The sequence below is a fragment of the Centruroides sculpturatus genome, unplaced genomic scaffold, assembly GCF_000671375.1.
Source record: "Centruroides sculpturatus isolate CEXI.00-Female unplaced genomic scaffold, Cexi_2.0 scaffold50, whole genome shotgun sequence".
NCBI lineage: Eukaryota > Metazoa > Arthropoda > Arachnida > Scorpiones > Buthidae > Centruroides > Centruroides sculpturatus.
In genome coordinates, this window is record NW_019384891.1 from 354,765 (window position 1) to 369,513 (window position 14,749).

The 14,749-nt window shown below is 27.2% G+C and overlaps 1 protein-coding gene across 1 annotated transcript in view; it reads left to right on the forward strand.

The window, feature by feature from the left end:
• LOC111631267 (histone-lysine N-methyltransferase 2C-like) overlaps nucleotides 1-14,749 on the forward strand; it is a 42,198-nt gene that overhangs the window by 9,315 nt on the left and 18,134 nt on the right. Inside the window, exons 5-8 of the mRNA XM_023375484.1 lie at nucleotides 4,355-4,464; nucleotides 7,561-7,742; nucleotides 12,582-12,746; nucleotides 12,894-13,030. Of these exons, the coding sequence (XP_023231252.1) occupies nucleotides 4,355-4,464; nucleotides 7,561-7,742; nucleotides 12,582-12,746; nucleotides 12,894-13,030 (594 nt within the window). The remainder of the gene's footprint in view (nucleotides 1-4,354; nucleotides 4,465-7,560; nucleotides 7,743-12,581; nucleotides 12,747-12,893; nucleotides 13,031-14,749) is intronic.

The following is a 14,749-nucleotide window of genomic DNA, read 5'->3' on the forward strand; positions in this document are numbered from 1 at the left end:
GGGTGAGACGTTGTTGAAACAAAAAAAGTTATGCATTCCATCACGTACATAAACAGTATCGTAATTCGCCAAGTGCAAATCAGCAAATTCGTAAAATTTTTGTTTATTTTGAACAATCCGGATAATCGAAAATCCGGATAATAGAGGTCTGGATAATCGAGGTTTTACTGTATTTTGATGTTAAAGGTGTTCTTTTTAAATTATAAATTAGAAATGCTAAAAAATATTAACATGTTTTTAGAAAATGGATATATGCAAGAAAGTGTTGGTAGAAGTAACCCCCTTATAACACAGGAGTTATGTTCCAAAAAATTGTTATGTTATGCGAATCCGTGTTATATGAAACAAAGAACTAGTATGAAAAGGGGGGTTAGGTTCCAAAAATTAAAAAACATGCTATTACATTTTCATAATTAAGATAAATATCTTTATTAAAATTTTCTTAAGAAGGGATACATATTAACATAAATTAAACAATGTTTTCTTCGTTGTCACTAAGCACTATTAACTGAGGGCATTTTCTTTTTGGCAAGATATCCTTATCCTCTGAGCATTTTTCTGCATTATTTTCAGATCCTCGCTCTACCTTTTGTAAAAAATGTTATTTTAGATTGCTTGCTTTTAGTTAAAAGATCTTTATAAATTTCCTTATATGGTGCTAAGCACTTATGAAGAATAAAGCAAGTATGGAATGTGGGAAAAACATCTGGCAACATCAAAATCAGAAGCGTCGAGATATGGCAACACTGAATCAAGTTTTGTGAAGGACCACGTGTATTGACAGAAGGTGGGAAAAGAAAATTTACATACTTAAGTACTTATAGTTCAGAAAAATTATGCAGGAAAATCTGATAGTATGTATGCGCTTGAATGAAAAATGTCAAATGAAGTATCTTTTGCACTTAAAAGCTTTATCACAATAATTGAACTGTTGTATGGGGATTTCTCTAATTTCAAATTAGATAAAGTTCACTTTTAATAGTTTTTATTACTGTACATTTCATGTTGTATGATGATTTTACCCAATTCTCAAATCGTGTTAGAGTGAATTCATGCTATAGAAGTGTCGTGTTATACGGGGGTTACTTGTACAATATTAAGATCATTACATTACTCATTAAAATATCTTTTTCAAAACTAAAATAAATATTATTATTTATGAACAGTATCATTTATTTTTTGTTAAAATTTTAATGTCTGAAATCACCATTTAGTTTTTCAATTAACTGAAATTCAATTTAGTTTCAATTAATTTCAATTTAATTTTTCAGTTATAATTAAATTATGATGATCAGTTTTCAATTATTATATATATTTTAACATTGTAAATTTCTACCTGTAGAAGTTACCATTGGAAAATTGCTGATTTCCACATATGAACTATCCATGAATTCAAATTATCTAAGTTAAAATAATCAAAAATTTATTTTAATAAATGTAATAATTTATAATTAATATTTTCTTAGTTGTAATAGTTAAAATAGCATTATTATAACCAATATAATGAGTAATAAATTTGTATCTGAATAATAATATATTTCTGACAATAATGATTTATGAAAAACATTTTTAGTTTTTGGAAATTGTTTATCTATCTTTTTTTTATATTAATTAATATGTATGTGTTTATAAAAGTAATAGCTTTATTCACCTTATTGCTGAAAAGTTTTGAATTATGGTTTATGAAGAAATATTATTGTATTAAAAATATCTGGAAGTCAGAAGCACAGTCTGATGTGTACAGAATTGACAATATCTTTTGAAACATGATTTTTCTACATCAAATGAATGCTTGAATACTTTTATTCATTTTCAACTACATGCATTATTGTGTTTAGTAAACTTGACAAATTTGCTGAAAGTAAATATAATCAAACACCAAACACTTGCTGAGTTTACTATTAATTTAATATTCAAATGCTTTCAGCCTATTTTTAATAGGCCATCCTCAGGAGATTACTGTTCTACAATCAAACACAAAGCTTTTCGAACATTCTTTAAATTTAAAATTTTCTAACATATTTTTATGCATTAAACTGATAATATTAAATAGTTAACAAAATACTAACATATTATATAATTAAACTAAATATAAAAAATAAACTAATATAACGAAAATATACATTAAACCAGTTATAAATACAACCTCCACAAGTTTAAGGGGTTTTAATTCCCATTTCCTTTTCTATCACATATTTCTAGGCTGTTGGAAGAGCATTAGCGTCTTTGGCATTTAAGCAATTGTTACTTACTTTACTCTTATATATCTCCATTTTCTCCATACGCAATGCAATCGTTGGAGAATGGACCATCTTAATTATTCTTGCCTCATCCCATTTTACATTCGCTTCATCTGTTTGTGCCATGATTGCAAAAATGGTATTGTTGTGTCCTTTACTAACATCATACTTGTGCTGTCTTATACGTATTGCCAAGTTTGTTCTGATTTTCAAAAGGAATTTTATAAACCTCAGCCTTCTCTTGCATTTTTACTTCATCCTTATCATTTCTTAGCAATCTATAGATGTTTGGCGCTTGTTTATATACCGTTCTTGTGCTTATATATTTATGTAATTCCTCCATTACTTCCTCTATATTGTTATTATATGTGAACTTATTAATCCTATTTTTTCTATTATCACGTCTGCTTGCATTTTTTTTTTTACATTTTGTTTAATTATATAATATGTTAGTATTTTGTTAACTATTTAATATTTACAGTTTAATGTAAAGATTTTAAAAATATGTTAGAAAATTTTAAATTTAAAGAATGTTCANAAATATTCAAAGCATACTCTTCCTATGCTGATTGCTTATCAGAGACGTTTCTAAGACAGTTGCTGTCAGGAGCTACACCACACTGCTGGCTGGATGTATTGTCTTTTATTTGGTTCTCCTTGTAGCTCTAACTGCCCTACTTACATTTGTTTGTGTCACAGGATCAGTCATTGATGTATATTAGTATCTTTTGTCTTTTTCTTTTTGAATTTTAGCACATTGAGGGTTTAGGAGTTTCCGTTCTTAAAAAAAGGCCCCGAAAAGAAAATAATTATAAAAATAATGTCCAAAACATAATATAACAATCGGACTTCAACTCCTTACATATTGTATGAATGAATATATTTCTGACAATAATGATTTATGAAAAACATTTTTAGTTTTTGGAAATTGTTTATCTATCTTTTTTTTATATTAATTAATATGTATGTGTTTATAAAAGTAATAGCTTTATTCACCTTATTGCTGAAAAGTTTTGAATTATGGTTTATGAAGAAATATTATTGTATTAAAAATATCTGGAAGTCAGAAGCACAGTCTGATGTTTACAGAATTGACAATATCTTTTGAAACATGATTTTTCTACATCAAATGAATGCTTGAATACTTTTATTCATTTTCAACTACATGCATTATTGTGTTTAGTAAACTTGACAAATTTGCTGAAAGTAAATATAATCAAACACCAAACACTTGCTGAGTTTACTATTAATTTAATATTCAAATGCTTTCAGCCTATTTTTAATAGGCCATCCTCAGGAGATTACTGTTCTACAATCAAACACAAAGCTTTTCGAACATTCTTTAAATTTAAAATTTTCTAACATATTTTTATGCATTAAACTGATAATATTAAATAGTTAACAAAATACTAACATATTATATAATTAAACTAAATATAAAAAATAAACTAATATAACGAAAATATACATTAAACCAGTTATAAATACAACCTCCACAAGTTTAAGGGGTTTTAATTCCCATTTCCTTTTCTATCACATATTTCTAGGCTGTTGGAAGAGCATTAGCGTCTTTGGCATTTAAGCAATTGTTACTTACTTTACTCTTATATATCTCCATTTTCTCCATACGCAATGCAATCGTTGGAGAATGGACCATCTTAATTATTCTTGCCTCATCCCATTTTACATTCGCTTCATCTGTTTGTGCCATGATTGCAAAAATGGTATTGTTGTGTCCTTTACTAACATCATACTTGTGCTGTCTTATACGTATTGCCAAGTTTGTTCTGATTTTCAAAAGGAATTTTATAAACCTCAGCCTTCTCTTGCATTTTTACTTCATCCTTATCATTTCTTAGCAATCTATAGATGTTTGGCGCTTGTTTATATACCGTTCTTGTGCTTATATATTTATGTAATTCCTCCATTACTTCCTCTACATTGTTATTATATGTGAACTTATTAATCCTATTTTTTCTATTATCACGTCTGCTTGCATTTTTTTTTTTACATTTTGTTTAATTATATAATATGTTAGTATTTTGTTAACTATTTAATATTTACAGTTTAATGTAAAGATTTTAAAAATATGTTAGAAAATTTTAAATTTAAAGAATGTTTGAAAAGTGTTATGTGTGGAAGTTATGGACGTGGTGATGAAGGTCGAGTTATTGCATGTTCTCAGTGTGGGCAATGCTATCATCCTTACTGTGTTAGTGTTAAAGTAAGTTGGTTGGATTTTAACATTTTAAATGTTTCTTTTTTTCTTAAAATGCTACTTACTGGTTTTGATGCAAATTTTTCTTTGAAAATTATTCAATATTATTTTAACTTATATATGTTACTGTGAAAGACTGAAATTAGAGAATGTCGATATTCTTCGGTGAATGTCGATATATACAAAATACGTCGGTGAAAGACTGAATGTTTGGTTATATTGTTATATATTCGAACAATCGCCGGTGTATGTCGATAAGCACAGATAAGCTTTGGTGGAGGTCGAAACAACACCTGAGAAGCNCTATTTAATATTTACAGTTTAATGTAAAGATTTTAAAAATATGTTAGAAAATTTTAAATTTAAAGAATGTTTGAAAAGCTTTGTGTTCAATTGTAGAACAGTAATTTCCTGAGGATGACCTAATAAAAATAGTCTGAAAACGTTTCAATATTAAATTAATTGTAAACTCAGCAAGTGTTTGATGTTTGATTATATTTGTAAGTAAACTGCTGAGGAAGTGAGGATAGTTGCTAAAAGTAAATTTTTTAAGTAAACAAGTAAATATTATATGCAAAAAAAAAAAAAAGCAATTAACAGTTTCTGATTGAATTTCTGTTCAACTAATATTATGATACATACTTTTTTTTTACTATTTGTTAGAGACCTTTCATAATCATAGATATGACAACATGTAGGTTAAATTCTTTTGGCTAATTGCTAACCTTGGCTATTTGCTCACAATTAACTATTCAGAGTTTGTACATGGTTTACTCAGTTTACTGACTGAGACCATTCTTTGCATTTGTTTTATGTTGTTTTTATTACATCTGCAGTTACTTTGCATTTAAAATTTGAATTTAAGCTAAGTAAACTTATAATCAAATTGTAAACTTTTTATGATAAAACTTATGATAAAAATGGAACGTGAAATGCAGAATCATCTGATTATCAATTTATACTTTAGTATTATTTTACTCATTTGTACAATATTTGTAAGGAGTCAAAGATTGATAATTATTTTATGTTTCGGGCATTATTTTTAATATAGTTATTTTTTTTCAGGGATTTTTTTAAGGATGGAAACACCTAAACCATTATTGTGCTAAAATTCAAAAAGAAAAAGACAAAAGATACTAATTTGCATTTATGACTGATTCCGTGATGCGAACAAATGTAAGTAGGGCAGTTATAGCTATAAGGAGAACCAAATAAAAGATAATACATCCAGCCAGCAGTGTGGTGTAGCTCCTGACAGCAACTGTCTTAGAAACGTCTCTGATAAGCAATCAGCATAGGAAAAGTATGCTTTGAATATTTTTTGTTTTTTTGTGGACATTTAAATTGATTGTTGAATTGATTTGATCTGATTTAATTTGATTGTATATAATCATAGAATTTCTTTAATTGTTTATTTTGTTGTTTGACTTTTGAATATTTGAAATATATACTAACTCTTGTTATAATTAATCATTGTTATTTATTTCATTGCTGATCAATTTAATAAACATTTGAATTTGTACTTATAAGTGTTTTGGATTATTATATTTTTTTGTTCCGATAAAGTCCAGGCCTGGCACTTAAATTGAACCCTAACTTGTGTAACCCCTCCTTTTGCACTGCATGGTACATTACATAACTGGACCGTTAGGCTCTTAACCTAACTGTCCAGGGTTCGAGTCCCTGTTCAGGTGCCAGTTATGTAACATACCTACATGCGGCACAAAATGCAGGATTATGCAAGTTAGGGTTCAATTTAAGTACCAGGCCTGGACTTTCTTAGAACAAAAAAATATAATAATCCAAAACACTTATAAGTACAAATTTAAATGTTTATTATATTTATCAACAATGAAATAAATAACAATGATTAATTATAACAAGAGTTAGTATATATTTCAAATATTCAAAAGTCAAACAACAAAATAAATAATTAAAGAAATTCTATGATTATATACAATCAAATTAAATCAGATCAAATCAATTCAACAATCAATTTAAATCTCCACAAAAAAAACAAAAAATATTCAAAGCATACTCTTCCTATGCTGATTGCTTATCAGAGACGTTTCTAAGACAGTTGCTGTCAGGAGCTACACCACACTGCTGGCTGGATGTATTGTCTTTTATTTGGTTCTCCTTGTAGCTCTAACTGCCCTACTTACATTTGTTTGTGTCACAGGATCAGTCATTGATGTATATTAGTATCTTTTGTCTTTTTCTTTTTGAATTTTAGCACATTGAGGGTTTAGGAGTTTCCGTTCTTAAAAAAAGGCCCTGAAAAGAAAATAATTATAAAAATAATGTCCAAAACATAATATAACAATCGGACTTCAACTCCTTACATATTGTATGAATGTTAAAATAAAAATACTAACTTTGATTTGTATTTTTTTTTGTACAGAATATCATCCTGAAACTAGAAGAATTAACTTTATTATTATTATTTTTAATATTATACTGAAATTTTACAATAACGAATCGAATACATTTATCTTTTATCATCATATCAGTATATAAGAATTATTTTAAAATGTTTCAGATTAAATTCTTACGTTAGATATTGTCATCAAATTTAATTGCTTTCATGTAATACCCTGCAGAAAAAACTATAAATTAATGTTAGTATTTTGTTTAAACTTTACACAATATCATATTAATAAGTAAAATAATACAAAGTATAACTTGATGATTAGACAGTTCTGTGTTTCGCTTTCTGCACTTATAAGATCTTTTATCATAACAAATTTTATGTAATTTGATTGTAAGTAAATTTTATTACCTTTTAAGGTATTGAAACTTTGAACTGAACTATATCAAAAACTTTTAAATGATTTTAACTGTACCAAAGTGAACCATTTATCTTTTATCATCATATCAGTATAACACATTCAAACAATTGATAATAGCCAGTTTACTTTGCCATTATTTTTAATATTGTGAAAAAACATATCATGTTGCAAGTAAAAGTGAAATGATAAGATTGGTGATTTAGTGTTTAATTATAATATGGGAAAATGAAACTATGTATTATTTTTTGTTGAAATAATTTTTTTCTTTCAAATTTACATATAATTGTTAAAAAAAATTTTTTTTACATAGGTTACTGCAATTATTTTGAAAAAAGGTTGGCGATGTCTTGATTGTACAGTGTGTGAAGGATGTGGTCAGCCGCATGATGAAGGTAGATTATTGTTGTGTGATGATTGTGATATTAGTTATCATACATACTGTTTGGATCCACCTCTTGATGAAGTTCCACAGGGTAACTGGAAATGCAAATGGTAAGAAACTAATGTCTTGATTTTTTAATGGAAATTTTAGATGTTATTGATATTTTATTTATTTTAAGCATATTAGATACATTTCATGATGCGGGAGGAAAAGAAAACAATAAATACAAAACTCTTGGTATTAAATACAAAACAGTACAAAAATTAGAACAAAATAACATTAATTAAATTAGATTTAAATTAAATTATATTAAATTATGGAGCATCTGCCAGTATAAAAAAATAACAAATAAATAATAATACAGTAATATTTCTTACCTATAAAAAACAAAATTTTAGTAATGAAACCACCAATTGACAGATGCTCCCAAACTTCTATAGCAGTAGAACCAAATTTAACGCCAAGGAATCATGCAAAAGATCAACAGACTGTTTTAAAAACAAAAGACTTTTAAATTGGAAATGAGGATCAAAGAGAATTTTAAGGAAATAAGATCTGACGAAAACAGTATAATAAAAAATTTTTACTTGTAGTAATTTAAAATGCATGCAGTAGATCAAAATATGCAAAACATCCAAAATCTTTTCTTCCACACAAAAACAACACAGTTCTCTGGAATAATTGTTTAGGAAATATAATGAATTCCGTAAACCTTGCCTGTGTAAAAAAAGACAGAACAATAAGAGACACATCTTGATTATATAATGAATTATCAAAAAAAGTAACATCCAATTCTTTATACCAGCTGTATATATTAATATACAGTAGAGCGTCATTTATCTGAAAGTTGGTTATACGAAACGTCAGTTATCCGAAAGAATTCCAGTCAGCAAATTTAAATTTTGATGATTTATTATAATGAATTATCAAAAAAAGTAACATCCAATTCTTTATACCAGCTGTATATATTAATATACAGTAGAGCGTCGTTTATCTGAAAGTTGGTTATACAAAACGTCGGTTATCCGAAAGAATTCCAGTCGGCAAATTTAAATTTTCGCTAGTGCTGTGGTGCTGCAATCTCTCACTATATCTTGGGCTACTGCAATATTTTTTTTTGTTGATGTGTGTGTTTTAGTTGGCAGCACTGGCACTTTTGTGTGATGTTTTTCTGAGTACTGTGTCCTGCTGAATCAAACGTTTTGATACTAGATTAACTGCTAAAGTATACTTTTTTTTGTTTTTATAGTTTTTAATGTATTTATTTTGTTTGTAAAAAATAAAGAAATAATTTTTAACGATACAATAGCCACGATTATTATTTTAAAAAGTTTACATTAGGCTTAACATCAATGAAAATTCAACGCAAAGCGACACGCAACAAAGAAAAATTTCAACATGGGATATTTTTTTTGTACATAATCAGTTATTTGAAAAATAAGTTATCCGAACAACTCCAGTCCCCAATTGATTTGGATAAACAATGCTCTACTGTACTATTATTTATTCTTCTATGAATACCACAAAAAAAAAAAAAAATATATATCAAAAATGTCAGTTAAGCGGTGTGACCAGTCTATCAACTTCATATTTCCACTTGTAAGATTAATGCCATGTTTATTACAAGTGCTAATGAGAGAACTAGTTCAATCTATACAATCTTTGCCAAGTAAAAATTTCAAACATATCTTACTTAAACAAGAGTAATGATGGTTATAAGTCCTAATAAGCCAATTCCTTAACCTTCTAACAATTAAAAGTTTTATAGGAGTCAAAGAATATTACATTATAACTAAATAGCCTGGTGTGCAATGAGGTAAACCAAATAGGTTTCTAATTAATTGGATCTGTATTCTATCATCATTTATTAAGTGAAAACCCCAGATTTATGAAGCATATTACAAAGAGGGAAGAACCATAGTTTTCAGTAACCATGAATAATCATTCATGTTTTGCAATCTAGCAGACTTTCCTAATTGAGCAATTTTATTTGTCAAAAGTCTAGCATGAAATTTCTTATTGGATCCAAAATGAACCATTGGTCGAAAAAGTGACTCCTAAATATTTGTAATCCAAAGAGACTTGAATTGGGAATCTTTTAAACCACTATATTTCTGCCTTCAAATTTTTATCACCTTTTCAGAAAACAATCACCTTAGACTTATTTAATTATAATTTCAAAACGTTATCTTCTAAATAAATAGTTAACAAATCAATCATTCTTTGAAGTCTAACCACAAAATCAGATAAAATTACAATATCGTCAGCATAAGCAAGTATTTTAATTTGAAAACTATTTACTTTCATGTCATTGCCTGAGGAGTTAATAGTGTCATAAGATCATTCTAAAAGATACTGAACAAAATTGGGCTTAAAATACAACTCAGCTTAACACTGGTCTTAGAAAACACTAAGGAAGAGCAGATACCTCTATCTCTTACTGTAAGCAAAGAATTTTCATGCAAAGAAACAAGTAATGACACAAACTTATAACTTAAACCATAACATAACATTTTTGACCACAAGTTTCTAGAAACACTTATCAAATGCGGAAGATAAATCAACAAAGAAGGCATATACCTTATTTTATTGATATAAGCCTATTACATAGGAGTTTTTGAATATTATATTTTGTATTTCATGGAGAATGCTTCATGTTTAGTTGTGTGATAACATAGCTTGTATGCATAAAATTTTTTAATTGTTATTACAACATCAAATATTAATTTGAGGGAGCATGGATTATTGACTTGTTTTTTATTTTGGTTTTCTTATATTCTAACCAAAAAGTTCTCACAAATTTTTAACATCATTTGATCATGTGAGTGATCACTTAGACTCTTGTTTTTTTATTTCTACTGCTTTAAATTACTCTATTCATCACAGAAAAATATTAAACATTGGCTCTTGCATGACATTTTCAGTGTTCGAACAGAAGATTAAAGGGATCATGAAGGAAATCAAATAATTTTTGTTATAATATGATATAAAATTTAAATAATAATAGTAATATGAGGGCTATTTTTTAAATAAGATCCATTTGTGAATGAGATAGAGAATAACATGCAATCGTAGCAGTGTGCATGCACATTCGCTCCCGGAATGCTTTGCATGCATTTAGACGCTATTTGCAGCCATATCATCTGTCTGTGTTCTGAACTATAGAAGTTTATAATGTTTAAGAAAATTGAGTCATCTGCCAACTGTGAGATATGATCTGTTATTTGATTCTTGAGTGTGAGAAACTTGGCAGTAGTGGAAATTCACTGTCAGATTTGTGAAGTTTATGGTGATAATGTTATGAATGACAAAACTTCAGCATGCCATACAAAAGAAGTGGCATTGCCTACTGTCTTTTGGTGTAGTGTTGCTGCATGACAATGCAAGGCCACATGTTTCTGCACAAACACAAAGTCTAATCAGTTCTTTTGGATGGGAACAACTGGATCATCCATCTTACAGTCTAGACCTTGCACCCAGTGATTTTCACTTGTTTTGGTACTTAAAGGAGTTTATTGGTGATCAACGGTTCAACGACGAAGAAGAAGTGAAAACTGCAGTCATGGATTGGGCTTCTTCACAGGTAGCAGATTTCTTGTCATTTGTTAAGTCAGAATTCAAAAAATTGTTGAGCGGTATGACAAATGTTTGAACAAAAATGGAAATCATGTAGAAAAGTAGATAAAAGTGTATAGAATATGGGAAAAAATATATTTTAATGATATTTATAGTATTTTTCTTCTTATTATAAAATGGACCTTATTTAAGAAATACCCTTTGTAACAGTACACTGTTAACAAAACACATAACTGGAAGACACTTGGTGTAGACAACATTCATAATTTTTGGTACAAAATGTTTACATCACTTCACAAGGAACTAGCTAAACATCTAACACACATCATCATTAATTTACAAGATATGACAAAATTTTTTACTCAGGAATCACCTACACGAAACCTGAAAAACAACAATACCACTGACCCTTCACAATACAATTACATGTTTTACAACACTCTTCAAATTATTGACATCCTTTATCGCAAACAAAATATGCAAACATGTTGAAGAACTCAACATTGTTACAGAATAACAAAAAGGGTGCTGTAGAAATCACAGGGGATACAAAGAACACTTACTCATAGATTCAGTCATTCTATGGCAAGCACACAAACTACACAGAAACATACTCATGGCATATATAGACTACAGAAAAGATGTAGATTGGATTATGTTGTTGAATAGTTTATTAGATAGTATGCTTATAATTAACTAATGATTATTGTTTATGACAATTAGTACAAACTTTTGTAATAATATTAGCGTTATCTTTGTATGATTATTTGATATATTGTTGAAAATGGATATTTGGGATTTGGAATATGAATAAAAATGAATGAAAATAGTAATAAAAAAATATGGAATTGTAATTTCATTCAAATAAAGCAGTTTCAATTGAAGTTTTAGAATTTTTTTTAGAGTTATTTATCGAGTATTATGTGATAGTTTTAATTTTATAAATTTTTATTATTTAATATTCACTGTAATATTACATTCTGTGTTATTATGTAATATCATTTTATAGAAAAAACAGTTTTATTAAATTTTATCTTATGAAACCATTGAAGAGATGAATTAAATCAAGCAACAAAAATTTTTTTGTTTAAGAAATATTTTTTCGTTGTAATATCATCATTGTCATTTTTTAAATAATTTTAACTTGAAAATTTTTGTTATTAAAAATTATAATAATTTCTTTTATAGATAATGAAAAAATTTTGTTATAAAAAATGAGAAATTTTTCAAAACTTGTAGTTTTGAAAAACTGAAAAGTAATTAAAGTTGTTATTATTAAAACCAAAAGTCAATGAGTAGTTGTAGCTAAAATAATTTAACTAAATTACATTAATAATAATGTAAAATATAATAGAAAATACATATCATTATAGGTGTGTGGTTTGCATACAGTGTGGTTCAAAATCTTCTGGTTATGGATCCCAATGGCAAAATAACTATACTATGTGTGGTCCTTGTTCTAGTCAAATGACATGCCCAGTTTGTCAAATGAATTATCAGGAAAATGATTTAGTAATTCAATGTATTCAGTGTGAGAGGTAAGAAGATGTTTTGTTTTATTAATAAAATTTAATAAAATAATGTTATAACAAATAACTTTTTATTGAATACTTAATGAAAGTATGTATTTTGTAATCATTCACATTCTATATTATGATATTTAACTATTTTCAAAATTAATTAAGGTGGCTACATGGAAAATGTGATCAAATGGCAAATGATGACGACGCTGAAATTTGTTCAGAATCTGGTTATTACTGCATTCTTTGTAGACCAAAAGATGAACTGCCACCTCACTTGATGCGTAAGATCAGGGATAATGGTAGAATTATTGTTTTTTTATACTTTTGTTTTCTTTATTAGTTTTAATAAATAGAAGATACTAAAATTTTTATATTTTATAATCTTAGTACTATGTAGAAAATCATAGGTATTATATTTTTAGATTTTTAAAATTTTATTTTAAGCTTTTGAAATCTGTAACAAAATAGAATTAAATTTATAATTTTTATACTGATTTTTTTTTTACAACAATGAGCTGGTTTAGTCAGTAGAGATTATTACTTTAAGTTATTATAGATTTAAGATATTAATACTTTTTATTTTAATGAGAAGTCATATATAATTTTTATAATGTTTATCACTTCATTTTCAGTAGATCAAATGTTTTTAACTTTCAGAAGAAATATTTTATGACACATTATCAGAATTGAAAAATACACATTAAAGAACAATGTTTCAAATAGGCAATATTGTTTAAAAAATATTTGTACAAGAACATCCAAGAAGTTTATTTTATCTATGCATTGTTATAAGTTAATACTTAAAACAACTATTAATACATAAAAATTTTTATCAGAAGAGTGAAAATTTCAAGCAGAAACTTTTAAAAGTTGGTCTGTAATTGTTTACATAGATGAAAATATTATTTTACTCCATAGCATGGTCAATGATTTTTAATTAATTAATTAATTAAACAGCACTTAAACACTAAGTCAATTTTTACCTTAATTTTTGACAGAGTTGAAAAGCCTTTTCCACTAAACTAATATATTCCATAACTAAAATTAAAAGAAATAATAATATGAAAAAATAAAAATAAGGTTGGTTCTGTCTCTTATAGATTAATATTATCTGATTATATTTATTTATTATTTACACTATGTATGTATACTTTAAACTGGAAAAAAAGTTGAATAACCATTAAGTGAGTTTTCCTTAAGGGGGACTTAGTTAATGGAAGCTATATGTACTCTTCACGTATCAAGTTTCTTCTGTGATGTTAAAAACATGTGAAAATTACTGATAGTTGACACTAACGAGGATAGTTGTTAAAATCAACATCTATATTATGTCTTTGTAATTTGATATCCTATGAAAAATAAAATCATTTTATCGAAAATAGATTTTCAACATTGTATAATATAGAATATATTCACTTAAATTATCAAAAATTAAGCTAATTATGATAAATGTGAATTATGATTATAAATTATCTTTCAACATTACTTTTTTTATTTAATTATCTCAAACTACCAATAGGTGGCAGTGTTGCTGTTCCTAGTACATTTGTACTTTTCTGGTACATTTTGCCCTTTCCAGTAAATTGAAAGTACATTTAGGTTTTTAGTACATTTTCAGTACATTATAATATTTCAAGTACCATTTTCGGTACAAAATAATATTTCACGCCTTGACGAAAAAATGAGAAAAATTAGTTTAATAAACTCTCACTAGTGTCACTGCTTGCTAATTTAAATTATCCAATCACAACATACAAATGGTGTGTGTCTGTCGACGTCAGCAACATAGATAGATGCACGTGTAAACGGTCTTGACTCAGTGGTCTTCTTTCATACATTCAGTTGTCTGCACATTCTCATCAGGACCTTGACAAAATTTTTCATGCCACGTGGTCCAAACAATTCAACTCCGTCAAACAAAAATAATGGACAGGTAAGGAAATCAATAATTTTAAACTTTTGTCGTCAATAATATCAAAATATCCGTTAAGTCAGAAACAAATTATTACAGAAAATAG